The sequence below is a fragment of the Acinonyx jubatus genome, chromosome C1 (genome assembly GCF_027475565.1).
Source record: "Acinonyx jubatus isolate Ajub_Pintada_27869175 chromosome C1, VMU_Ajub_asm_v1.0, whole genome shotgun sequence".
NCBI classification, from domain to species: domain Eukaryota; kingdom Metazoa; phylum Chordata; class Mammalia; order Carnivora; family Felidae; genus Acinonyx; species Acinonyx jubatus.
The window spans coordinates 215,491,284-215,517,838 of record NC_069381.1 but is presented as its reverse complement, the minus strand read 5'-3'; the positions used below and the strand labels follow the sequence as shown (position 1 = coordinate 215,517,838).

The 26,555-nt window shown below is 49.3% G+C and overlaps 1 protein-coding gene across 6 annotated transcripts in view; it reads right to left on the bottom strand.

Moving 5' to 3' along the window:
- The window catches only part of TRAF3IP1 (TRAF3 interacting protein 1), a 62,487-nt gene that overhangs the window by 19,508 nt on the left and 16,424 nt on the right, over positions 1-26,555 (bottom strand). For 3 of the 6 annotated variants that reach the window (XM_027046261.2, XM_027046268.2, XM_027046282.2), the window contains 7 exons: positions 25,987-26,088; positions 23,789-23,809; positions 22,840-22,903; positions 22,349-22,432; positions 21,131-21,254; positions 20,894-20,930; positions 16,121-16,197 (listed from right to left, as the gene is read on the bottom strand). In XM_027046261.2, coding sequence (XP_026902062.2) covers positions 16,121-16,197; positions 20,894-20,930; positions 21,131-21,254; positions 22,349-22,432; positions 22,840-22,903; positions 23,789-23,809; positions 25,987-26,088 — 509 coding nt within the window. The remainder of the gene's footprint in view (positions 1-16,120; positions 16,198-20,893; positions 20,931-21,130; positions 21,255-22,348; positions 22,433-22,839; positions 22,904-23,788; positions 23,810-25,986; positions 26,089-26,555) is intronic. The other 3 variants (XM_027046263.2, XM_027046275.2, XM_027046285.2) reach the window with 3 other exon arrangements.

Below are 26,555 nucleotides of genomic sequence, written 5' to 3'. Positions count from 1 at the left end.
AGAGAGAACAGAAGGGCATTCAGCCCCACAGTTCCACGACCTTCGTGAACCAGGTCACTCCTCTGACTTACACTATTCTAGGGCATGGGAAAAACTTTTATAAAAATTAATTACATAGGGGCACCGGGGGGGGCCCAGTCAGTGAAGTGTCCGACTCTTGGTTTCGGATCATCGGATCAGGTCACGATCTCACGGTTCGTGAGTTCAAGCCCCACATCGGGCTCTGCACTGCCTGGGATTCTCTCTCTCCCTCTCTCTCTCTTTCTGCCCCTCCTCAGCTCACTCACTCTCTCTCAAAACAAATAAACTTAAAAAAATTACATAAAATGAACATAATCGTGTTCCTAACAACTAACAACAACAGCACACACGTGTGAAAACTTCAGGCCAATGTCACTTGAATATAGACTTCCATTTAAAAATATTAGTAAACTGAGGGGCCTAGCTGGCTCTGTGAGAAGAGCATGTGACTCCTGATCTTGGAATTGTGAGTTTGAGACCCACTGGGTGTAGAGATTACTTAAGTAAATAAATAAAATGTAAACAAACAAAAAATAAATTAAATATTAGTGACTTGAATATGGTTTTGCATTGGATAATTAATAGACTATGACCAGGCAAAGGTTATTTTAGGAACGTAAGAACTGCTCAGCTTTAGGAATCTATTAATAGATGATAATCTCAACAGCTGCCAAAAAGACATTTGGTAACGTTACACATCCACTTCTGATTACAAGCCTGGGAGATCGCCCAACAATCAGCAGGTGATAAATAAACGGCTGGTGAGGGAATACGGACTCACAAAACACCGTAACTTGTAATCGTAAAACAAGTTCATATTAAGGTTTAAAAAAAGGCTAAACAAATATTAGTAATGTAAGTGTCCAACTTAGAAATCAAGAGGACAACAGAATAAACACAAAGAGAGAAAAGGAAGGAAATTAAGAAAACGGGAGAAATCAGTGAAAAGAACAAAGATACAAAACAGAAGGTCAATGGAACCAAAAACTATTGGTTTAAAAAGACTAACAGACAAACTTCTGGAAGCACTGCCTCAAAAAAAGAAGAAAAAATACAAATCAGTAGCATTATTAATAAAAACAGAACAAAACTGAATTTCAAATAAAGCAGATGTTAAAAGAATTCTATCAAGAGCTTCTTTCCAATAAACTTGAGGACTTAAAAGAAATTAATAACCAAAACTGACTCAAGAAGAAACAGAAAGCCTGAATGCTCCCATAATTAATATAAAAATAACAGCAGTAGCCTAAAATTTTCCTATAAAGGAAACATCACACTCAGATGGTTCTATGGACAAGTCCCACCAAAATGTCAAGAAACATACCTTTCTTTCCATCATCTACTGTATCTTCTAGAACACAGAAAAGAACTCTCCCTGGTTCACTCTTCACCTTGGGACTAACACAAGATAAGGATCATATGAGGAAAAGAAAATCATGGGCCCATCCCATCCGCGAATATAAATAGAAAAATACTAATTAGCAACCAGAATCGACCAATGGATGAAAAAGAGAAGACAGTGTAGCAATGTTGGTTTCATCTCAGAAATGGAACGATCACTTAATATCAGAAAGCTATAAATGCCATTTAGCGAACTAAAGAAATAAACGGAATTACCTCAATGCAGAAAAAGCATTCAATAAAATTCAACGCCCATTCATGAGAAAGCCCCATAGGAGGAAAAAATCAGACTTTGTCAGTCTGTTAGGTTGCTCGATGCTACATTAAGTCAGTTGGAAATGGGTAAATTCCAGAACTGTTACTAAAAATCAGAAAGGAAGAAGGTGTTACTATCGCTGTTATCGCTCCTCTCGAACTGGAGGTCCAGTGGGAGTAACTGGACAGTGGTGAGGACAGCGTTAGGACCAGAGAGGAGGAACAAGGCCACTGGGTCTCGGGGCAACGGCGACACGGGCACAGCGCAGGGGAGGAGCTCAGGCGCGGGCCACACGCCTGCACCTGCACCCGGGCTCTGGTTCTCAGCAGTCCCATGGCCCCAGACAAGTCCCCCCTGATGCCCCCGCCTCAAACCAGGGGTGACAACAGTACCTGTCTGTACCTCACTCCTCTCTGGGCTAGTATCCAGCTGCTCCCATGGCACAGGAAACACAGAAGGATCAACAGACGTCTTTTTCAAACAACAGTTTTATCGAGGAAGTGATCATAAGCACTCAACAGCTTGTACCCACCAATGACCAGGAAAAAAATCTAAAGCAGAGTCTTTCCAAGAGCAGAACAACCTCTAGAGTGCCCAGATACAAACTACCAAATGATGGGCACAAGCGCCACAGAAAAAAGTCACAGATGTTCACTGAGAGGCATCAGAGGAGGCCAAATACACGGAGAGATCGTGTTCACCAACACTCCTGCTGAGTTCCCAAGAGGGTTTTTTGTGGCATTCACGAAGCTGCTTACATGGGGCGCCTGGGCGGCTCAGTCGGTTGAGCGTCCGACTTCGGCTCAGGTCGTGATCTCGCGGTCTGTGAGTTCGAGCCCTGCATCGGGCTCTCTGCTGACGGCTCGGAGCCTGGAGCCTGGAGCCTGCTTCCGATTCTGTGTCTCCCTCTCTCTCTGACCCTCCCCCCGTTCATGCTCTGTCTCTCTCTGTCTCAAAAATAAATAAACGTTAAAAAAAAAAATTAAAAAAAAAAAAAAGAAGTTGCTTACAGTACCTCTATGGGAGGTAAGGACCGGGAAGAGGCACATCACCAGACACAAGGCCTGTTCATAAAGCTGATCGAAGCTGTGCGGAACCGGGCAGGGCCAGGGAGAACAGACCGCAGCCTGCAGCCGGGCCCACGGCCTCTTCTTTTGGTTCACCCCACAAGCGAAGAGCGGCTTTCACAAAACAAATAGTTGAAAGCAATATCGAAAGGGTAGTATTTTGGGACACATGAAAGTTCTAGACGATTTGCCTTTCAGCATCCGTAAATAAAGTTTTACCGGAGCCCAGCCACACTCGCCCGTCTGCATGCTGTTCATGGCCGCGAAGCTGAAGACCGGTGACAGAGCGTGCGTGGTTCTCGCAGCTGCAAATGCGTGCATGCCGACCCTTTCTAGAAAAAGCCTGCTAAGCTCTGGGGTCCAGGATCCAGAAAGCACCGCAGGCACGCGTAACTTTCGCATACAGCAGAGGTAACATCACGGAGCCATGTGGAGAGGATGAAAAACTGGTTATTCCTACTGGGAAAAAAAAAAACCAACGGCACCTCTGTCTCAACACAACACAGGAAAATCAACTCCAGGTGGATTAAGGACTGAAGTGTCAAAACAAAGTTTTCATCTTTTAAAGAGAATAAGTATCTTTCTGGCCTTAGGACAGAGGAGGATTTCTTAACTAAGACACCAAACACATGAAGTGTAAGCGTGAAGGCCGAGCAATTTAATTACATTAAAATTAAGAACTCAGTCCTCAAAAAAACACCTAAAAGAAAGTGAAGGGGGCAAGTTCTGAATGATGATTTTCATGTGACTTTACCTCCCTTGGCCCTCTACCGTCGATTCTGTTATTCTTCCATAAAACTGTGTTTCAGGCCAGGCTGGCTGCTTTTCTTCTCTTTGCAGAACTTACTCCTGAGAGAGCACACGCTAGCAGAGGAGGGGAAGAGAGAGAGGGAGACAGAATCCCAAGCAGGCTCCATGCTGCCAGCGCAGGGCCTGACGCGGGGCTTGAACTCATCAACTGTGAGATCATGACCTGAGCCGCGACCAATGGTCAGATGCTTAACCGACTGAGCCAGCCAGGCGCCCCCCCACTGCGAATTTTATACTACGTGTTTCAGGTCGGACTGGAGCTTTTCAGGTGCTTACACACCCCAGGGGACAGGTGGCCCCTGCACCCGTCAGCACAGGTCTGCCCCCTGCTTCTGCAGAGGTGTGGGTTTTTCACGTTTGCTTTTCCTAGTTCTCTGGGTGAACTAGGTCTCAGGCAATTTATTTTTTCGAGAGTCCAAGAGCAATGTTTTTTGAGCCCGTCCAACATCTGGGTAGATCTTTCCTGACTTCTACACCTGTAATGCCAACGTGACTAAATAGTAAGAATCCCGAGTCCACCTGTTTCCCTACAAATCCTGCAGCCCCAGCTCCCTCTTCTTCCAGCAGTTAGGGCTGCAGAGCAAATCTAAAAGCAACTCTGACTTTGGTTTTTTTTTTTAAAAGAACCTATTGTTTCTTACAATATGTTCTTTCCTGGAACATAAAAGCCCTTTTAAGGGCAGACCCCCAGCAGGCTAAGTGCTCACTCTCTGTGAAAGGGCCCAAGTGCCTCTAAAAAACCATACTTTGTTCAACATCCCATCTAGGTCAGAAACTTACCATTCTCATCACACTTTACTTTGAAATCTGTATTACTGTCCACACTACAACGTCCACATTGGGGCAGCAAACTACGGGGCAAGACAGCCGTGCCTGCTTCCCAGGCCTGGGGCCAGGCCATGCAGGGCTCCGCACCAGGACACAAGGTGAGGGGTCAGTGTGGGGCTCCCCGAGGCTACGGCACCTGCTTACCAGGTCCCCTTTTCCTCCATAAGCATCGTGAAAACTTCCACTGTCTTTCCGCACAGGGTTTTACTTCATTCTGCCAGGTGCTGCCTCATACGTGATCATTTGTTCCCGTCCACTTACCTGTCTCTTGTGACTTGTGTTTAATTAATTCGCTGAAATTCATCTAGTCAACAAGTTAAGGGTAACTTTCGTCTAGCACCTTGCCAGCCACAGAAGAGACATAGGTCTCCACCTGACGAGATTCTATTCCAGGGGAAAGTCCTTGGTGATTCTTTCCTCCTGAACCATTCAGTTCCGAAGCCCGTTAGATGGGCCAATCCAGGGAGCACCTGCACCAGGGTGGGGGAGGGGAGAGCCACAGGGCCCAGAGTGAGGACATCCACGTGGGGGAGGGGTGCAGCAGCCAGCACAGGGTGGAGGAGTCCTATCCGGGGAAAATGGCTAGCCCAGCAGCGATGAGGAGCCTGCCCACGGGGCAGGGGTTGCTGGAGCCCAAGGTGGGTGTAGACGACATGCACCCGGGACAGTGATGACCGCAGCAACAGGAGACACGGGATTCATTCACCGACTCGATCTATTAAGGACAACGTGTTCCTCATGACCGGACAAGGGAATTATAAACAAAGGGAAGAAACTAGCCCGATGCCCATGGCGCGCGCACACACCCACACACACCCACACACACACACAGTTCCCGTGGCTCGGACACTGAGCGGGCCTCAGAGCTGACATACCACAAAGGCAGTGGGCACACAGACAGCAGATCTGGCTTCTGCCAAGAGGGAGCAGGAGAAATGGCGGCTCCGGGGGCAGGGAGAGTAGAGGAGGCGCTGGACACCCCAGTGAGCTAAGAAGGCAGCCAGAGCAGCCGGCAAGGACACAGATGCCCACCTGAAGGGGCCCCCACTGGACAAAGCGGACACACCGTGAGCACCAACACAGGAGGCAGAGCGTCTACGCCCTCGAGGAACCCCGCCCACGTGAGCCCGCGATGATATGAACGAGAGGTCACACTGAGAGTAAGAGCAGGACACTCACACTTCACGGTACCTTCCAGAAAAGGCGAGTCATCACAGGGGGAAAAGGAGGCAGACAGTGGGGCAGCCTGGCAGGGTCCTCCGCGTGGGGAGACCCGGGCGAGCACCGCAGTCATGGGGTGGCGGGAAACGCGCCCTGGGACGGATGCTGGGCCATCAGCCGCCTCCCTTCTGGAGATTCCTGCCCCGGAGGCCCTACCTGCATCTAACTGTGAGCAACCCCTGCCACCCCCACCCCCCAGCCCAAGGGCCCCTCCACGAAACAGCTGACCCTCTTCAAGGTCGACAAGGTCACGGAAGTGCAGAGGGCGCACTGTTTCCAGGCTGGGCGCTTCTATGCACGGCGCGCTGGGAGGCCCGGGCTCCTGCGGTGCTGATGCAGAAGGTCCCAGTCTGCAGCAATCGGTCAAGTACTCAAGGATGAGGTCGGCCATTGGTTCTTGAGCAGTTTGCGGGTGGGGGTGAGGGGCCCTTCTCTGAGCCGCGGCACACCCAAGCGAAGCTGGCCGAGCGTTAGGACATTATGGTGGCCGCTACCACGCACGGGGACGCGCAGTGGAAGGAGCCCTTCCTTCCCAGACCGGGGGCCGCTCCACCTGCTAGAGGCTGAGCGCAACCCACAAGGCCCCAAATGGGCCCAGCAGGGCAGACCCCGCGAGGACAACGCGACATGCTCTGCCAGGACCTTCAACACCGTGATCAATCAGATCTCGGGAGGATCTGAAAGTTCCCAAAAGTGCCCCTCACAACTTAAAATGTTTGACCTGCTTCTAAATCTGCTTTTCTTCAAAAGTTGCTTTTAACGCTGTGTAAAATGATTAAGTCCATTTGGTTTATTTGTTACAATTACAACATAATTTTCTATCATCTTTCAATGCAAATGAACTCTATTTGTAGTACAATAAAGCTTTCACAAGCTACCTGGAAACCTAGTGAGTACCAAAAATACGCGTATTTGGAAATTACTCCTGAGTTTCAAAACCTAGTGAAGAAAACATTTAGAATGCATCGTGTTTGTAACAGGAAGCACACCTATAACAGTGAACTTCAGACCATGCGTTAACATGAGGTGTATTTTATTCATAATTTACAGAAAACCAAATGTCTGAAATAAACACATTTCTGTTTTATCTTAATTTTTTTTCTTGTAAGGGATTTAAGAATATTCTGTGAAATCAGAAATTTTTAATGTTCATTCTTATTTTTGAGAGAGAGCGAGCGCGCGCGAGAGCGTGAGTGGGGGAGGGACAGAGAGGGAGACACAGGATCAGAAGCAGGCTCCAGGCTCTGAGCTGTCAGCGCAGAGCCCGAACTCGTTAGCCCTGAGATCATGACCTGAGCCCAAGTCAGACGCTTAACCGACTGAGCCCCCCAGGCGCCCCAAGAATTTTCTGTGAAGTTTAAGGCTTATGTAGAGCAAAACCCTGACATAATGCAAGCTCTTCACTAAGTGGCTGTCAGTCCTGGCCTCGGTGAGAAGGCTTTCCAAGAGGCTCTGTTAGTTATTTAAGGGGTCCCGGCTGGTGGGGAGGGGTCTTTGGCCAGAAAGAAAGGTTTGGAGAATTCAATCAGAAAACCTTGATAATGCTCCAATATGAAAAATTATACGTGCGTCACTGCTACAAGTAGGAAATCAAAGTATGTATTGTGATGTCAAGCATTTCAGTTTTTTACCCTAAAAATTCCCTTGAAACCCATCTCCCAGAGAAAAGGGAGAAAGCCATGTCACTGGTTGGCCATGTCGGCCCCTTCTGAGCCCAGGTCGCCCGGGTTAACGGGTCATTTATCCGCCAAGCCTGTCCCTCGGGCAGCAGAGTGCTTCACGGGAAGCTGCTTCTCAAGTCAGAAGCAAACAGGCAGGAACAACACAGATGGGAACTCGGAAAATAGAACAAATGCATTTCTCACTTAAAACAATGAGCACAAATGTGTACGTTTTAGAAAGGACGAAAATAAGAATAAGGAAAAAAGTCACCAAGAAATAAATTTGTCTAAAGTGAAGCCAAGAAACATGGAATTTCGGGATGAAAATAACTCTGGAAACAACTGCTCCTCCTACAGCCAAGAGCTCCACGCACGACAGGGCCTGTGTCCCAACACGTGCGGGGCTTCCTGGAAATCTGAGACCCGCCTGCTGTGGCCGAGGAGCCCGTGTGCCTTCCTGAGTTAAGACCCTGTGTCCAGGAGCCAGATGACAGATGGGACATAGGCCTGGAGCACAAGGCCTGGGGCCGGGTGCTGGGGCGCCCCGACCCTCTGGGTGCCGGGCGCCAGGGTGACACCGGAGGTGGTCACGTGTGGGGACGAGACCCAAGAGGGGAGAGCTGCCGTGGCTCTCCTCACCGCTGTCACCTGAGGAACCCCCACTCACCCCCGGGCAGGCAGAGACCCCAGGGCCCCCGCCCAGCAACATGGCTCCCAGCCAAGAATGAAGCCAGACCACGCCAACGGCTCGCCCAGGCTCAGCCCGATCGCGGGTAAGCCTCTCCTCTCCAAGGGTCTTTTTCCCTTTAACGCCTTCGTGAGGTCTCACTGGGTACTTCTGAAAGTCTTCACGGCTCTGCAAACCGGAGAGAACTCTCCAGCAGGGCCGGGGCCTCACCAGTCTCCCCCGCGGCAGGCCCACACTCGCTGGGCGGCCGTAGCTTCTAGAACTGCTCCCCGACTGCTCTCTGCACAAGCGCACTGGGGTCCGCTGAGCTTCGCCCACCTTTTACGGTCACTGTGACTGACCTCGATCTGCATTCTAATCCTTACCAACTGATTTTCTTCCCGAGGCTAGAACTCGATCCCTCATTAACGTGCTGCAGGGACCATGTGTCAACACCGGCACCTGCACTGAGCCCCCAGCTCCACAGACTCAGGCTGTGAAAGTCAAACTCAAGACTTGTTTACATAAAGCAAATAGGATATTGATGGACACGAGGCCACAATGACTGGTCAGGCCAAAACTGACTAAATCTAGAAAAGTGACAAATATAATGACACGGATTTCAAGTTGACGTTTTGAGTAAAAATAAAACCTTTATTTGTGGCACCATTCCCTGAGTGAACGTACGAAACAGAAGACGATGGGTATTTGAGTTGGAAATGTTTTTAAGGCTACAGCTAGTCACAGTTTTGCAATCCAATTTTAAGTCACACATATGTATTTTCGGGGAAAGGACTCTGACACTTTATCCACATTATGACCTTTGTTTATACAAAGAAGGCCTATTTACTCGTAATGATCTTCACAAAGTTCACATACATGTGACATTTTGATGGTTTCCAAACCATTTTCACACTCTAGGATATATCCATGGCATGCGTCTGTAAATATTTTTAAGTGATATCGTTGATAATTTGCTGGTGACAATCTAGTTTTACATCCAAAATCTAAAATCCGCAGCCTGCATACTGGAAGAAACTGCACTTCTTGGGAACATGAAGCGATGGCCTTATTTCCTGAAATGAACAAAAACTCACCCTTTCTGACTAAAGACAGGGTCAGTGGTTCCCCATTTGGCCACCGAAGTCTCATCAGTGAAGAATATCGTAGTATGTGTCCCTTGTTTCCTTCATAGCAATTTAAATGGAAACAGTATTTCTATTTTCCCAATAATACTGGGACCACAAAACGTCCAAACTAAACATACTTTTTATCAGGTGCAGAATTTCAGTTAAGGGGGGATTCTGAAGAGCATTTTTCAGACAGGGTTCAAGTATTTGTGATGAAACTGCACCACCTAGTGACCAAAATGAGACATAACTTAAAGATGTATTCAGATCGCCAAGCTAAGGGAATAAAATAGAAATCCCTGATGTTCATGTAAGAATTTAGCTAACAATTGTTCACTATATACGACTTACTGTAGCTAAAATACAACATGTGCGTGGTAAGGTCATTTCATCCGTCAAGAGTCATTTCAAGGGGCGCCTGGGTGGCTCAGTAGGTTGAGCATCCAACTTTGGCTCGGGTCATGATCTCACGATTCCCCACCCAGTTCATGGGTTCCAGCCCCACATCGGGCTCTGCGCGGTCGGTGTGGAGCCTGCTTGGGATTCTTGGTCTCCCTCTCTCTCTGTCCCTCCCCCGCTCTCTCTCTCTCTCTCAAAAATAAACATTAAAAAAAAGGTCATGTCAAGAGTCAAGACACACATTCCCAAGGAAATGCTTCTTTCAGATGACTGTCCATAATCTCTATAGACAGCTGATAGCTACATTAGTCCCTCATTACAACTTTCACCGAGAAGGGCAGTAAAATACATACATTCACGTCAAATTAAACACACACACCAACTTCACATGTGAAAAGATGTACAACCTCCAGAAGACGCAGTTTATGTGACCAAGAAAGAAGGCGAAGAAGAGTAGGGGAGGGTGGCTCAGTCAGTTAAGTGTCCAACTTTGGCTCAGGTCATGATTTCATGGGTCGTGAGTTTGAGCCCCACATCGGGCTCTCTGCTGACAGCTCGGAGCCTGCAGCCTGCTTTGGATTCTGTGTCTCCCTCTCTCTCTCTGCCCCTCCCCCACTCACTCTTGGTCTCTCTCTCTCTCTCAAAAATAAACATCAAAAAAAATTTTTTTTAAAAGGTGAAGAGAGTAAAATCACAAAAACTTTAAATAAACTAAAAAAGAAATCCACTAAGAGAAATACTCTATTTCAAAATAAAGAATTTGAAGGAGGGGCGCCTGGGTGGCTCAGTCAGTTAAGTGTCTGACTCTTGATTTCAGCTCAGGTCATGATCTCATGGATCATGAGTTCAAGCACCACACTGGGCTCTGGGCTGGTGGCAGGGAGCCTGCTTGAGATTCTCTCTCTCTCTCTCTCTCTCTCTCTCTCTCTCTCTCTCACTTTCTCTCTCTCTCTCCCCACCCCAACTCACACCATCACTCTCAAAATAAATAAATTAAAAAAAATAATTTGAATGAAAAGAAAAAGGATCTAAAATTTACATTCGATTAGAACAGACACGATGTGGAGAAACCCGAAAGAGAATGTAGGAGGAGACAGAAGCAGGCCCGAGAAACCCCGAGCAGCACTTCCCGGTGAGGGAACCATCTCTGAATTGCCCCCTATCACTCTCAAGCATCTTATTTATGACGTTCAAAAAGCAAGTATTTTTAAAGCACAAGAAACACTAATAAAACTGCTCTTCTGGCTGTTTTTCAAAAACCCCTTCATAAACGTGAAGGAAAAAAAATGCTGGCATGGGCTTAGTATCTTACTATTAGCAGAGTTTATATTTCCTCTTGAAAAGAGAGCAAGTTGGTCAGGACAATGAAGAAAATGCCCAAAGCGGCCTGATTCACATATTTATTCTATAATGTGTTATTCAAGTCCATTAGTGCAATAAGAAATAGCTTTTCTTCCAACACAACTTCAAAGACCGGCTGGAGAGACAGCTGGGCTACAGGCATGCTGAAAACACACGCTGCCTCCAAAGAAAATACAAAGTACCGAGACTAAAGGCAACTACAATTTATGTGAAAAGCAGAGGAAACATCTACCGTTTGATTTTTAAGTGAGAGAGAGAGAGAAGGCAAGCAATTACTATTACGACGGGTACGTATAAACCAATAACGGCAACAGGCGGACGCGGCCGACGCAGCTCGAAGAGATTCTTACAGCCACCTCTCAGCAAACCAGGCGCGTTGGAGTCTGGATCCGAAGTACAGAAGGTACACACACCTTGCGAGCTTTCCGGAACACCTGTGAAAACTGCCCTCAGACTAGGCCTCAGAGAAAGCTCGACTCCAAATAATCGGTATTATATAGACCATATTCTTTGAACGTGAAATTGTATTAGAAATCGCCAGTAAAAAGACTTTTTAAAAACCCTTACGTTTCAAAGCTATGGAACAGACTCCTTAATAACCCACATGATAAAAAGAAATAAAGTATTTCATCTTAAAGTTCAAGGAACTTTTAATATTCACATTAAAAATTCAAAGATAAACCATGCTTAAAGAGAAATGTACGGCCTTAAATGTATTTGTTTAAAATGACAAGAACTCAGGGGTGCCGGGGTGGCTCAGTTGGTTAAGTGCCCGACTTTGGCTCAGGTTATGATCTCGCGATTCACGAGCTCAAGCCCTACACTGGGCTACACACTGACAGAATGAAGCCTGCTTGGGATTCTCTCTCCCTCTCTCTCTGCCCCAACCCTGCTCTTGCACTCTTGTTCTCTCTCTCTGTCTCTCAAAACAAATAAATAAACTTAAAATAGATAGATTTATTAATTAATTAATTTTTAAAAATGGCAAGGACTCAGGCACCTGGGTGGCTCAGTCGGTTGAGCGTCCGACTCTCGATTTCAGCTCAGGTCATGATCCCAGGGTCGTGGGGTTGAGCCCCGAGGCAGGCTCTGCACCGAGCGTGGAGCCTGCTTACAATTCGGTCTCCCTCTCCCTCTGCCCCTCTCCCCGACTCATGCTCTCTCTCTCAAAAAAAAAAAATAAACAAAACAAAATAAAATAAAATAAAATATAAAGGCTAAAAATAAAAGAGCTAAGTATTTTACACAAGGACTAAAAACATAAATAACCAAGGAAATTAAAAGGAAAAATAAAGAATAGAAATCAATGAAATGAAAACAAAAGTGTCTATCTACAAAACCAAAAGTTGATCCTTTGCTAGAGGGTGTCTATTTCAACTGTTTCTTTAAAGTCTCAAGGTAAAAAGACACAAAATTTTGGGAAGAAAAGGAAAACTGTGACCATTAAAAACTGTGTTTTTAAAATCACAGAGGCACAGCTGAAACGTGTTCATGTCACGACTCCGGAAAACGTGGACGCAACAGTTGCCTGGAGAAAGGCTGGAGAAGGCACAGCCAGGGGACGCCGATTTTCGCTCTCGCCTCTGCAGCAAAGCTTCTTTGCCCCATGTGCAGCCTGCATGTGGGAGATGCTGGTTCCAGAAACCCTCGGGCCCTAGCCAGGCAGCCAGCCTCCTCCACTCACCCATGTGCCTTGCAAACATCATCTTCTGAGCACTCCAGGCAGTGAGGAATTTTGGCAAATTCTCGTCTATGTGAAAACCTTGATCTTTAACTGAGCACACTGACTTCTGGAATGAAGATCTCACTTCACGGCCCCTTAGTGACAAAGACCCGGCCACTATCGCGGAAGTGGAAGCGGCAGGCACAGCTTCCAAGGAAGAGTCTGGAAGGAAAGGGGCATGCTTTTCTCCTTCTCCCCTTCCTGCTGGCTGGCAGGCAGTCCTGGATGGACCTGGGACAGCTACCTTGGCCCATGAGGTGCCCTGAGGCACAGGGGGTCACACAGGCGCCACCTCCAGACTCTGACTCAGGAGCTACAGCACTTTCCACGCCATTTAAGCCACTAATGTTTTCGATGTCTCCTTCACTCATAGGTGAACCTAATCCTAACTGATTCAAACATGAATCACCCAAAGAGACTCAAGAAGGAAATAGGAAAACGGAATACACTCACTCCAGAAATTGACTTGGCAAAACAAAAAGAAAGGATTCGTTCGAGAGAACAGAAAAGCTAGCAACGTTAAGACTTCAATACGAAGAAAAGAGCAAGAGGGGGAACCAGCAGTGAAGAGAGAATAGTCATCAGCCATTAAGGAAATGCAAATTAAAACACAAAAAATTAGAAAGACCGGCCGTTCTGATGCTGACGACGACGTGGGGAAGCTGGAATTCTCCTCTGCTGTGGTGGAAATGTAAATGGTACAACCACTTTGGAAAACAGCCCGGCAGTTTCCCGAAAAGATAAATATACGTCTACCACGTGAGCCAGCAATCTTACTCTTAGGTGTTCACCCGAAGGAACGAAAGTGTTTGTCCCCACAAGGGCTCCTAAGGGAGTGTAACTGGCCGAAACTGGAAACAACCCGACGGCTCATCAACTGACAAATGGATACACCCACTACAGAGGATGATAAATCCATACAACTGCAGTAGGTGTATCTTACAACGCGCTCACGACTCAGCAAGCAAAAGGACACGTGCTGAAAAATGGATACGTCTCAAAGTAACAGGATGACTGAAAGAAGCCAGACCGAAAAGGAGCACACGCCATGTGACTCCACCATCTGCGATTCTGGGAAACAAACAAGAGTGACCAGGAGCAGAGGAGCAGCTGGCGGGTCCTGGCGGGAGCGGGGCGTGGGGAGAGGTGGCCGCAAGGGATTCCGAAGGGCACAGGCCACTGTGGAGGGCGACGCACACGTTCACCGTCCTGACTGTGGGTGGCACAGACGTGTGCAAACAGTCTCACTCCACTGGGAGAGTAAATCAGTGCAGCCACTCGGGGAATGATTTGGCGGTATGGGGTGAAATCAAAGCTCTGTGCACGCTCAGGAGCTCTGGGTCTGGGCACAGACGCTAAAGCAAGGTCGCAAACCCCAGCCCCAGGCTGGGTCCCGCTGCTGTGAATAAAGTTTTATTGGAACACGGCCACGCATACCGTTTCCTGTTGTCCTCCCTAGGGCTGCTTTCAGGCTATCAGCAGAGCTGAGAAGTTGCAACAGATTGTATGGCCCGTAAGCCTAAAATATTTACCGCGTGGCCCTTTGCAGAAAATGTTTGCTGACTACGGTTCCCGGAGACATTGGCTCCCATCTGCCTGGAGACGTGGAGGTGTGTTCACAACAGTGGAAGGCTGAGTCAACACGACATCCCTCAATAAAGGAATTAATAAATCACGAATACTAGTTACCAGTTAAGAGGAACAAGCTAGATCCACAGGTATCCAAACGGGGAAGGTCTCAGAAGCACACTGCGGCCTGAAGAAAGCGACCAGCAAACGTACCAGCACCAGGGGGAAGCACTGAAACCCCCCCCCCCCCCCCCGAAGCAGTAGGAACTGCTTATAAAGTAAGGCTCACACCAGCTCTTCCCTGTGACTGCCCTGGGGACAATGGGCCTGGGGCGAAGGCAGAAAAGACATCAACTTTTCCGGTGTGTTTTAATTTCTTTTATTTAAAAAACTCTAAGAGGTTTTTAGAAGACCAGTCAGCGAAATGTAAACCTGATGTTTACCAACACACTAAAGAAAACACAGCAGCATGCGTTTCCCCTGCCTGTAATACACAGACCTTGAAACACTTACTAAACCGTACTTTTCTGGGGTGCCTGGGTGGCTCAGTGGGTTGAGCGACCGACCTCAGCTCAGGTCACGATCTTGCAATTCTTCAGTTCAAGCCCCGCGTCAGATTCTGTGCCGACAGCTCGGAGCCTGGAGCCTGCTTCCGATCTTGTGTCTCCCTCTCTCTCTGCCCTTCCCCCACTTGCGCTCTTTCAAAAATAAATGTTAAAAATAATGAGAAAAGAAATAAACTGTACTTTTTTATTTTTCTGAGAGAGAGAGCGCGAGCGAGCGCTCCTGTGCACACAGGAGCAGGGGCAGGGCAGAGAAAGAATCCCAAGCAGGCTTCACGCCCAGCGCGGAGCCCAACAGGGGCTCGATCCCACAACCACGAGCCGAAATCAAGAGTTGTATACTCTACCGCCTGAGTCACCCAGGCACCCCCATACTAACTGTACTTTTTTTAAAACAGCAAATTGTTCACCAAACAAGGACGTTTTTTTCCTTGTATCTTCTAAAGTCAAAATACCTACTCTGAAATGGACTCTTCCGAGGAAGTCTGAAGCACAGACCTAGCGTGCTTTGCATAAAAAGCAAGGCTATAAAATTTAAACCAAGCGAAGCCTCAAAGGTTACCTCCAGGAACAGCCTGGAGGGACACATTCAAGTGCCAGGAACACGGCCAGGGACACCAGGCCAGCTCCGCAGGCTTGAACGGGAGCAGGACACATTAAAATTCCACAGCAACAGACAACAGGCCGCAGAGGAGCCAGCGCGGCGGGGGCTGTCCAGCGAGACCTCAGCAGCATTACCCACCCCCCCGGCCCCTCCCCCTCCCCGTGACACTACAGGGGCCCTTCGAATGTCACTCTCACCAGTCTTCTCACTGGCGGCTTCAGGCCACATCTTCATGACAAGCTAGGACGTTTTAGGCAGAATTATCCACGTGTGCATGTGTGTGTGTAAAACTTATTGGAATTATTGGCTGCCAGCAAAACTATCCAAAAAACATCTTTCTGTTAAAAAACCAGTAAGTGAAGATACACTCTTATTTTTTAAAGTGGCTGTAACAGAAACCTAGCCGTGACGTTGGAGGCACCTGGCCTGCCAGCAGGAACCCCAGGGTCACACGCCCAGGGGCGGCGGCTGGCGGGAAGCCCAGTCCCGACAAAAGTACTCCCACACCAGTAAGCAAGACCGCTGGAGGGCACATACTAACAGCAGGTAGACTGAAAAGCCAGACCGGAAGCTGCCCAGGCTCTTCTCCTGCCATCGGCCAGGGGCAGGCGGCCAGCCTCCCGACCCTGCAAGCAGGGAGACGGGATGCACCAGGCAGGAAGGGGATGGCCACGGGGTCAGAGCAGAACAGGCCTCTGGCCTTGACTCCCGAGCTCCCAGGCGAGGCCACGGCCCCACTTGGGACACACTGGAGGAGCCCTGAGTTTTCTATCCTCCCGGCCCAGGAGGTGGGGGGACCTTCCAAGTGTGTGCAGCCTTTGCAGAAAGCCCTCCTTACCTTCTCTCCAGGTCTGGGTGGCTGCTGAAGCTTCTCATAGTCTTTCTTGGTCTCCAGAATCTTTTTCACAAGCCCTCCTGTTGAGAATCAGTGGTTTTATGTTATTGTCCGCCCTGAGGAGCCCTTCCATTCTAAATGGGGAGGGGGTGGGGAGGACACTAATTTCTTGTTCTTCCTCTTTCTATACTGAAAACGGCTCCAAATAATCTTTATTTGGTGCAAGAGAGCCTGCAATCCACTGATAAGTAGCTGGTGGTGGAAATTAAGGATAAAATTTCAGTGTTTCACTACTAGGTATCCAAAGGATACAAAAATGCAGATTCGCAGGGGAACATGCACCCAATGTTTACAGCAGCAGTATCAACAGTAGCCAAAGTATGGAAAGAGCCCAAACATCCATCGATGGATGAATGGATAAAGAAGATGTGGTTTATATATATAATGGAGTATTACTTGGCAATCAAAAAGAATGAAATCTTGCTACTTGCAACGACATGGATGGAACTAGAGGGGTATTATGCTAAGTGAAATTAGTCAGAGAAAGACAAACATCATATGACTCCACTCACATGAGGACTTTAAGACACAGAACAGATGAACATAAGGGAAGGGAAGCAAAAACAAGATAAAAACAGGGAGGGGGACAAAACCTAAGAGACTCTTAAATATGGAGAACAAACAGAGGGTTACTGGAGGGGTTGTGGGAGGGGGGATGGATAAAGGGGTGAGGGGCACCGAGGAGGGCACCTGTTGGGATGAGCACTGGGTGTTGTATGTAAGGGATGAGTCACTAAATTCTATTCCTGAAATCATTATTACACGGTATGTTAAATAACTTGGATTTAAATTTTTAAAAATTTCAGCATTTCAAAGAAATGAGTTCCTCAAAGGTGAAAAAAACAAAACTTTGTAAATGGAAAACGATGAAGAGGAAGAGTAAATTAAACAGGTAAGTGTTGCAAACACGTGTGACAATTCTGAGCTGGTTCTAAGCACAAGATACTCCTTTTATATTAAGTCGAGAGTCTTCAGCTTCCTTAGAAAAAAAGAATTACCCATGGGGTAAATACCATAAAAAAAAACACCATTTTCTTTAAAATACCATCTCACCCAAATGTACATCAACATGAAATTGGCTGAGTAAACCCCAAGCACCTGGTCGGTGAGGGAGGCCGGGGCTGGGAGCAGGGGTGAAGCCACTTCCCCGCACCGCTGCAGAGCAAATGCCAGCACACGCTGCCCAGTGACAAAAGCCAGATGGAGAAGCATAGATCCCGGTGAACAGACACACACAGACAGAGAGAGACACACACACACACACACACACACACACACACACACACACACACAGGCACGTATTCACATATACTTTTTAAAGGAAAGTATAAGCCGTATTTCTCACTGTTTCCTACAGGGGGAGGGAGAGGACAGGGCAGAAGCCCCGAATCTCTGAATCTATCTTGCTTGGTACATTTGACCTTGGAAACAAGTGACTACTTTACATACATAAAACAAAATTAAATCCAATTTTTCAATGCCTAAAAACTGAAACCAAAATGAAACTAAGAAACTTAACATCAAAGTGGCAAGCGTAGCCTAACAAAGAACTGTTCTGTTAACTGGTTGTCCGTCCCCAGTGGGACGCACCCTGAGAACAGACAGACCTACCAAGAAAACTCCTAGTGTTTTCAGTCATCTGCTGCGGCTCATTACCGGTGGTGGCGTTCTCCAAGTGCTGTGCGTGCCGTAGGGGACAGCAAACGGACGGCTGACGGCGCTAGGAGCCAGGATGCGGGGCATGAGACAGATATGCATGTATAAAATCGAAGATTTAGGAAAAACTCTAAAGAGTAAAGCTGCGTTAGAAATGCCAATGTGAACTTGGATACATTTTTCTCGTCTTAAAAAATGTAAGAAAACCCCTAGACACAATGACCAATCCAGAGGCAACATGCAGCCAGGCTCCGTGGAGAGATGGAAGGTTCCAGATATGGGGCGGGAAACACGCAGAGCGAGCCTCAAACATCTTCCCCATATCAGAAGACGAGGAAGCTGCAAAGTCTCCCGGGATGTGTCAAAAGGTCCCAGACAGCCACTCGAACAGGCTCCACTGAGTCAACACTGGACAGTCAGAACACTGATGAGAAAGACTGACTTGGCTTGAAATGAAGCACATTACGTGCATTAAAAGGAAACCCGTGATTTCATACAGGTATCAACACCAACCCTCAACAGTCAGATTGGATGGCGACAGGAAACAAACTCAGGAAAACCCATCAACAAAGGGAGAGCATGAATCATGCCGCCCACCTCTCCCATAGAGACTGAGCCCTGGGGCCACGGCTGGGGAGGCAAAGCTGTGCACGATGGCATCCTCCGGCTAACCTTGAGGAAGGGCAGGTCCGTCCTGCCACCAGGCTAACATCACAAGCAGAGAGAGACGCAGACGTCAGGAAGAAGCACCACCACCTACTAAGTATTCTGGCACCTGACTGGGTCTCTGGAACCAAGTTACAAGCACAGAAGAGCATGTGAAAAACCACAGGCATATCGCAGGCAACACCCAACTGTGGGAAACTCTTACAGACAACCAACCAGCTTCTCAACAAATACGTTATGAGGGAAAAGGGGAGGGAGGTTAAGAGAGACCTAAGAGTTAACATCAATCAGCTGCAACACAGGGACCTTATTTGGATTCTGACTCAAAGTAGAAAAAATATACAAAACAACTAGGAAAACAGTATTTGATGACATTAAGAAATTGTTTTGTTACCACAGTAGAATTATAGTTATATATATATTTTTAAAGAGCCCTTCTCTTTTAGAGGGACACGTGACATGTTAACAGAAGAAATGATCTTCTCCAGGACTTGAAAACAATCTGGGGGAGACAGGAAACCATCAAAATCCTAGAGGAGAACAAAGACAGCAACCCCTTTGACCTCGGCCACAGCAACTTCTTACTAGACACATGGCTGGAGGCACAAGAAAGAAAAGCAAGCATGAACCACTGGGGCTTCATCAAGACAAAAAGCTTCTGCACACCAAAGGGAACAACCAACAAAACTAAAAGCAGCCAAAGGAATAGGAGAGGATCTTTGCAAACAACATATTGGACAAAAGGTTAGTATTCAAAATCTACAGGAACTTATCAAACTCAACACCCAAGAAACAAAGAATCCAGTGAAGAAATGGGCAGAAGACATGCATAGATACTTTTCCAAGAAGACATCCAGATGGCCAACAGACACATGAAAAGATGCTCAACGTCACTCATCATCAGGGAAACACAAATCAAAGCCACACTGAGATACCACCTCACACCTATCAGAGTGGCTAAAATTAACATAAGAAACAACAGGTGTTGGCAGGGATGCAGAGAGAGGGGAACTCTTTTGCACTGTTGGTGGGAATGCAAACTGGTGTAGCCACTCTGGAAAACAATATGGAGGCTCCTCAAAAAGTTAAAAATAGAACTATCCTATGACTCAGCAATTGGGTAATTTGGATAAATATGAATAGGTATTCACCCAAAGGATAGAAACATACAGAATTGATAGGGCACATGCACCCCAATATTTATAGCAGCACTATCAACAATAGCCAAACTATGGAGAGAACCCAAATGTCCATCGACTAACGAATGGATAAAGAAGATATGGTACACACACACACACACACACACACACACACACACACACACTGGAATACTACTCAGCCATCAAAAAGAAGGTAATCTTGCCATTTGCAACAACATGGATGGAACTAGAGTATATTATGCTAAGTGAAATAAATCAGAGAAAAACAAATATATGATTTCACTCATACATGGAATTTAAGAAACAAAACAAACATGGGAGGGGGAAAAAAGAGGGAAACAAACCATGACTCTTAACGAAAGAGAACAAACTGAGGGTGATGGAGGGAGGCGGGTGGGGGATGGGTCAGAGGGGTGATGGGCATTGAGGAGGGCGCTTGTCAGGATTGAGCACTACGTCTTTATGCAAGGGATGAACCACTGAATGCTACTACTCCTTTTGAAGAATTGTTTTTTAGTGTTTATTTTTGAAAGAGAGAGAGACAGAGCATGAGCAGGGGAGGGGCAGGGAGAGAGAGAGAGGGAGACACAGAATCCGAAGCAGGCTCCAGGCTCTGTGCTGTCAGCACACAGCCCGATGCGGGGCTCGAACCCACGAACTGCGAGATCATGACCTGAGCCAAAATCGGACACTCAAGTGACTGAGCCACCCAGGTGCCCCACTGAATGCTACTCCTGATGCTGATATTACAATATATGTTGACCAAGTGGAATATAAATAAAAACTTAAAAACAAAACAAAGAAAACAGTGTGGGGGAATGGGGGTCTGCAGCAGGCAGAGACTTAGAGAAAACGAGATGAGCCGATCACGGCTGAAGCCATGTGATGGGTACAAGGGGGTTCATTAGGAGACTCTTCCTGCTTTTGCAACTGTTTGAAATCAAAGACATTTGGGAAGAGAACAAATATTACAAATATTGTCAATTTGGAAACAACCCCAGAGGTCGAACCTCTACCCTAACCCCACGCCACGCTGGAAGCTACTGACCGAGCCCCAGGGTCCCGGGGCACTGCACCCCTCGAATCCGGGACTACGAGCCACCAACCGAGGAGGAGCCCATCCATGCTGCGGTGTCTCACTGATGCTCCTCAGAACCCTGGCCGACACGGGGCACTCAGAGCTCAAGGGCACAGGACCCCCTCCCGCGCACAGCTGTGCGCACCCCACACTCACCGTGTTTCTCCTCTTCCTCCACGTCTACCACTGGCACCTGGGCAGGAAAGGAAGGAGGAAAAAGCTGATTCTCGAAATCCTGCCTCTGCGGATGTCCCCAAAGCAACGACAGAATTAAAGAAGGAGGACATCTAACTGAAAGGTTAGAGGAACGTTCGTCTCCGGAACCTGAATGCGGGAGCATGGATTCCAGCGTCGTCCAAGTGCAACTACAAAAACACGCTCCCGCTAACTCACCACTTCAAGTTCGGACATCTCAGGGAGCTGGGGGGCGGCCTCCACCACAAACTGGTCGTCTTCCTCACCGTCGGAGTTCTGTGCGTCTACAATTACACTGGCCACGGCTTTGCCACTCCCTGTCCTAGAGCACCAGAAATCACATCACACAGGAATGTGCTGGCCACACGTCTGCATCAATCCCATGCACCCCGGGCTCCGAGGGAGGAGTTCAACCACCAACCACCTCCAGAACATCACAGAATGTAGGCCTGGGTCCCTGTGAGTCCTGCCCTCTGTGCCCCTACTAATGTTGGCCTCTGGTCCTCACCCAGCCCCCTCCCTGTGCCCCTATCACACAAGGGCCCCCAGAGCCTCCCCCAACCAGAGCCTTGCCCCTCCCCTGGCCGCACTCTCTGGACACCAGCCCTCTGCCTGCGGCCTCTCACCTGGAGGGCCCTATTCTTCCAAGTTGCAACACCAGGGCAGGGGTGGCAATGTGGCCACAGACCCCTGCTTCTGGGTCTCTCCCAGGAACACAGCAGCCTCCCCCGGTCCCACTTTTCTGGGTCCTGCTCCCTGCCCAGCACCTCCTCTCCCCCGAGTCCTACCACCGGTCTGAGTCAGCCTAACACCCAGCTGCCCAGCCCGCAGGCCTGGCCCTGTCCCCCCAGGTGACCGCTTCCATCCTAGGGCTCTCTCAGGCCTCCCGTGGCCACTCTCAGGAACTGCCCCGCCCGCTGCCACCCCCCACTGCAGGCCGCTGTCAGCTCCCCTCTGCTCGCACACTAACTTCTGCTGCACCTGTGCCTGGACCACAAGCCTCCAGACTAAATGCACCGTGGCTCCCACCTGCCTTCTCCTCCTCCCGACCCGCCTAACACAACCACGCTTCACCGAGTGCCCGTAACTCCCTCCCCACGATCACAGCACAGCCAAGTGCACGCACACGCATGCAGGCTCGCATGCACACGTGCACACCCTCTTCCTGGCTTCGGGGACCTTGTACAAGGTCAGGAGGGAACCTGTGCTCGGGCGTGAGCTCTTGAAACGGTACACATTTCTCCGGCACCAGGCCCTTCAACCCTCAAAAGCATCATCCTGCCCCCGGCGGGGCCCAGCCTCGCTTCGCCCCGTGCTCCCCCCCACCGCCCCCGGCGTGCCCGAACCCCTCCCACACACACTCCCCCATCAGGAAGCCCTCTCCACCCTCACCCCGCCTCGCAGCAGAGGCCTCACCTGTCCGCCGTGAGCGCCTCCGCCCCGTCCTGACGCTTCACCCGGGGAGGCGCTGGTCTCGCACTCCCAGGCCGAGGTGGTTTTCTAAACCCAGATATTGGAAAACCAGAGAGGGAATGTGACACACTTGCACAATTCAAAGGGGACGACAGAAAACCCAGGTCAATGTCATCGCTAATCTCCCACCGTCAACTGGTCAGGACGCAGTCTGCAGAGCATTAAGAACATTCCAGTAACCTGACAAGTTGAAAGTATCCGTCTTTTAATCCTGTATTTTCATTAAAGTTAAGATCCAAAAAGTAACCAAAACATTACCATAATTATGAATTTCCCTAAATCTTTAAAATGCCCTATGTGTAGTTACTTATACCCAGCATGTGAAAATTAAGCAAACGGTTTTTGCGTTCTTTGTACAGGTATTTCCTCATAATTAAGCTCAAGCACCGGACAAACGGCAGAAGGTGCAAAGAGAGAGCACGTTGGCCGCAGACCTGATGTTGGCCGGAAGCTCGCTCGGCAGCTCGGATTTCTCCTGGACAGAAGGTCCGACTTCTTCTGAAGCGTGACGATCGCATCAGCAATTCACAAAGGAAGAAACACAAATAGGTAAGTGCTTGAAAAGACAGCCATCAGGTAAGTGCAAATGCAAACAAGCTTTATTCATCTATCATTTTAATGAAGACAGAACAGTCGTTTCTAGAGGTGGGGAAGATCTGGGAGATGGCGTTCGAACCCTGGAAGTACAAACCGATTCTGTTTCTTTGAAAAGGTGGATGGATCCGGTCAGCTACAACCTGAGAAGGATGGACGTGTGTAATCAGCGGTGTCAAGAGGGTCACCTGCCACCATGTATTAGTGACGGGCGGTGGGTAACCCCAGCCGCACACCGGACCCTCTGCACAAAACGTCATCACTCCAACATGTAACAGTAACGAGCGTGTCTCATCACCACACACACACACACACACACACACACACACACACACACGACAGGGGTCCTAGAAGGATGGTCATTTCCATGAGAAACAGTGCTTTTCATCTCCTTCTTCATATTTTTCTGCATTTAAACAGATTCTACTTTGGGTATGGACCAAATTGTTTCTGTAATCTGAATAAAGCTTTTTCATTTTGGTGAAAGGACTTAATCAGTAAGTAACAAACTCTATTAAGGCAATTAAATTCATCCCACTATTTAAAGTAAAAAGGCTTTGTATTCTAGAGAATAAAATGAATCAAAATTTGAATTTAGAAATGTACTTTTTACTCTGGAAAGAGTCCTGAGATGCATTCTTCTGGAACATAAGGTGTGTAGATTAAATCTTAAAGTGGTACACGTATGGTTCCTTAACAAATCTGAGAGTCTATGTTCATATTGACACACACACACACACACACACACACAATTTATAGCAAACACACTTAGTGCAGGCCATTCCTTACCTGTATTACTAGGGGAGTCACCTAAAAAAAAAAAAAAAAAAAAAAGGCACATCAGAAAACCGACTTTTGTTTTAGTGAAGCTCGGAATATGAAACGAGCAGGACTAGGGAAAAACACAAACTAAGTAACACAAACGCCTGTCGGGAAAAGACGGCCCTTTCCTCGGAGCCTTTTCCAGTGTCCCACTGTGATCACTTTGTTTTCAAAGAGGGAAAGACAAAGAAGAAAGGAAACCATGACCCATAAAATGCCATTAATGAAAAGACGAAAGGGATATGAAGAGAGAGGATCACACACACAGACGAAAGATACAGGCAACAGCTGACACGCCCAGGGAGCCGCCAGCAGACCGACGGGGACACGAGGGACGAGAGGGGTGACCTGGCAAACAAGGCTCCGGGCACTCTGACGACTGGACAAGAGCGACGGGGCCCTCCCCGCAGAGCTGGCCAGCAGGGCTCTGCCACGGCCTAGCTCCCTATGGGCTACCTTTGCTCTTTTCACCCAGGATCCTTCTTCAAGGGCTGCTTTTTGGGGACAGAGGTGACCTACGTGGCCACAAGCACACGAGTGAAGGCCCGGCAGGGGTGGGGTGGACCCCAAGTCACAGGAGGACAATCTCTGTGTGACACGACCACGTTTGCAGAAGCACTGAAGCTGCACGGGTCTGAGTCAGCGCCAGGGACCCGGGGTCGCCCCGAGGGCACACACGCACCCACAGGAGGAAGAGTGCTCCTCGGACACCTTAGCCTGCCCGCTGAGGCGCACTTGAGAACGTTCTGGTCACCGGTCATAGAGCCACGTGAATGATGCCCCAAAGAAGGTGGCTCTAGGGACAGGAGAGGCCACGCCTCCGGGGCGACGGGAACCGGCAGGCCCTTCAGGGCCCGTACGTAGGGAACACAGGAGCCTCCCAGAGGTCACGCTGCACAGAGTGACAGGGCAGCGGCCAGGCCCAGTGCAACCATGGGTTGGTGGTTAGGAAGCACCCAGAAATGGCACTTCCAGACAGCGCCACTGGAAGGACGGGGTGATGGCAACGGGGGGCTTGGGCTCAACCCCGGGACGGGCCTGCCCTGGGGCCAAAGCAGGTAGCAGCAGACCCTCTCCTTGACACCGTGCTGCCTGGCCCTAGACCCCAGACTCCTAAGCTCTCGTTGAAACTCACGCCATCGGGTTGGGGACACACCGTGGCTGCTGGAGCTCAAGGCTGACACCCGGATGGTGAGCTCACAGCGGCCTCACCCCTTCACGGGTGGGGTCCCCCGCCCTTTGGCGAGGGCTCCAGCCTCAGGGGCGCAGGTCTCGTCAGGACCCTTCACCAGCTCTGCCTCTTTCCCCGCCCACACACACCCCCTCCCTGGGCAGACCCTGCCCGGAGCACTCCGGAACCTGCCTGTCCCCCCACCGCCCACACGGCCCAGGCCACCCCCACCTGGACCAAACTGACACGACCCACGTGCGATTCAGCCGCTCAGCCAGCACGCACCCACCCCCATGCGGCCCCGTGGCCCCCACGCTCCCGGCCAGCACCCCTCACCACACGGCGCCCCCCAGGCCGGGTCCCCGTGCCCACCGCCTCGGGCCTGCCACGCACCCAGCCTGCGGCGTGCACGAGCCGACGAGTGTCACCCGGCCCGCGGATGCTGGCTGCGGGACGTCCCCTCCGAGCCCGACACGTGCCCGACAAACGCCGGACGCATCTTTCACCACAATGTTTTCTCGATGCAGAGAAAAACCAGGCCCAGAGCAGAATCTCACCAAGGTGCGACTTAGGACACCCCGAGGACATGACAGAAACGTCGGGTCAGGGCAGTGTCCCGAGATGTTTAAAAGTCCTCTCTGAACACGAAACGTGGGAGGTGTGCGGCTGGGCCGACGGGACTCCAGCAGTGACTCTGAAGCTCGGTTCGGGTCGTTCCCGACTCCGCCTGGGCTCCGCCCGCCACCCCAGAAAGAACACTGGGGTCACCACGCAGTGACCAGCCTGCCCTAGCCCAGCTGATGTGAAAAGGCGACAGTGGGCCACCCACCACATCCAGTCCCAATGAAGAACCAGGGACTGGACTCCGTGTGGGTCAGAAAGCCAAGGGGACCTGGCTGCCGCCCTCTGGGGAGAGAGGAGCCCCTCGGGGTTACATCTGGGGGGACCCCTCTCCCTCACCGAGAAAGGAGTGAGGAGACGGTGTCCCGCTTACCTTTCTGCTTCACTGCTGGTTCTGGCTCGACGTGCTCACGCCTCAGACTAGCTGAATTATCGTCTGAAACGTTAGCTGAGTTAGTATTAGCTTCTTTTGTGCCTGACATAAAACAGTTTAAAATGGGTCACGAAGACGCACACACAGGCGGGTCCCCTCCGGCTCCAGTACTTACCCTGCTCTCCCACCCCACAAGCTCCCAGAACACCCACTGAAGGCAGCTTTGGAGAACTCACACCCAGAACATTCCTCTCAGCGTGGCTGTGGGATCAGGAGAGGGAAGGGGTGCCCAGACTGTGAGCAGACCCCAGGCCCACTCAGCCCAGGCGGAGGCGTGGAGTCCCCACGGCCGAAGCCAACTAGCCCCTCCACCGCCATTTCCAGAACCTTCTCCACCCACCTCCCCACTGCGGCCAGGCCCAACTGAGAAGCCGCAAATAGGTGGCCGTGTCAGGAAAGCAGGGCGAAGAGAAAAATCCTTCCAGCACAGTGCACAGTCCTAGAGATTGAAAGTTCCCAAATAACTTGTGTACTGATGGCTGACTAATGTGCCAATGTCTATGAAAATA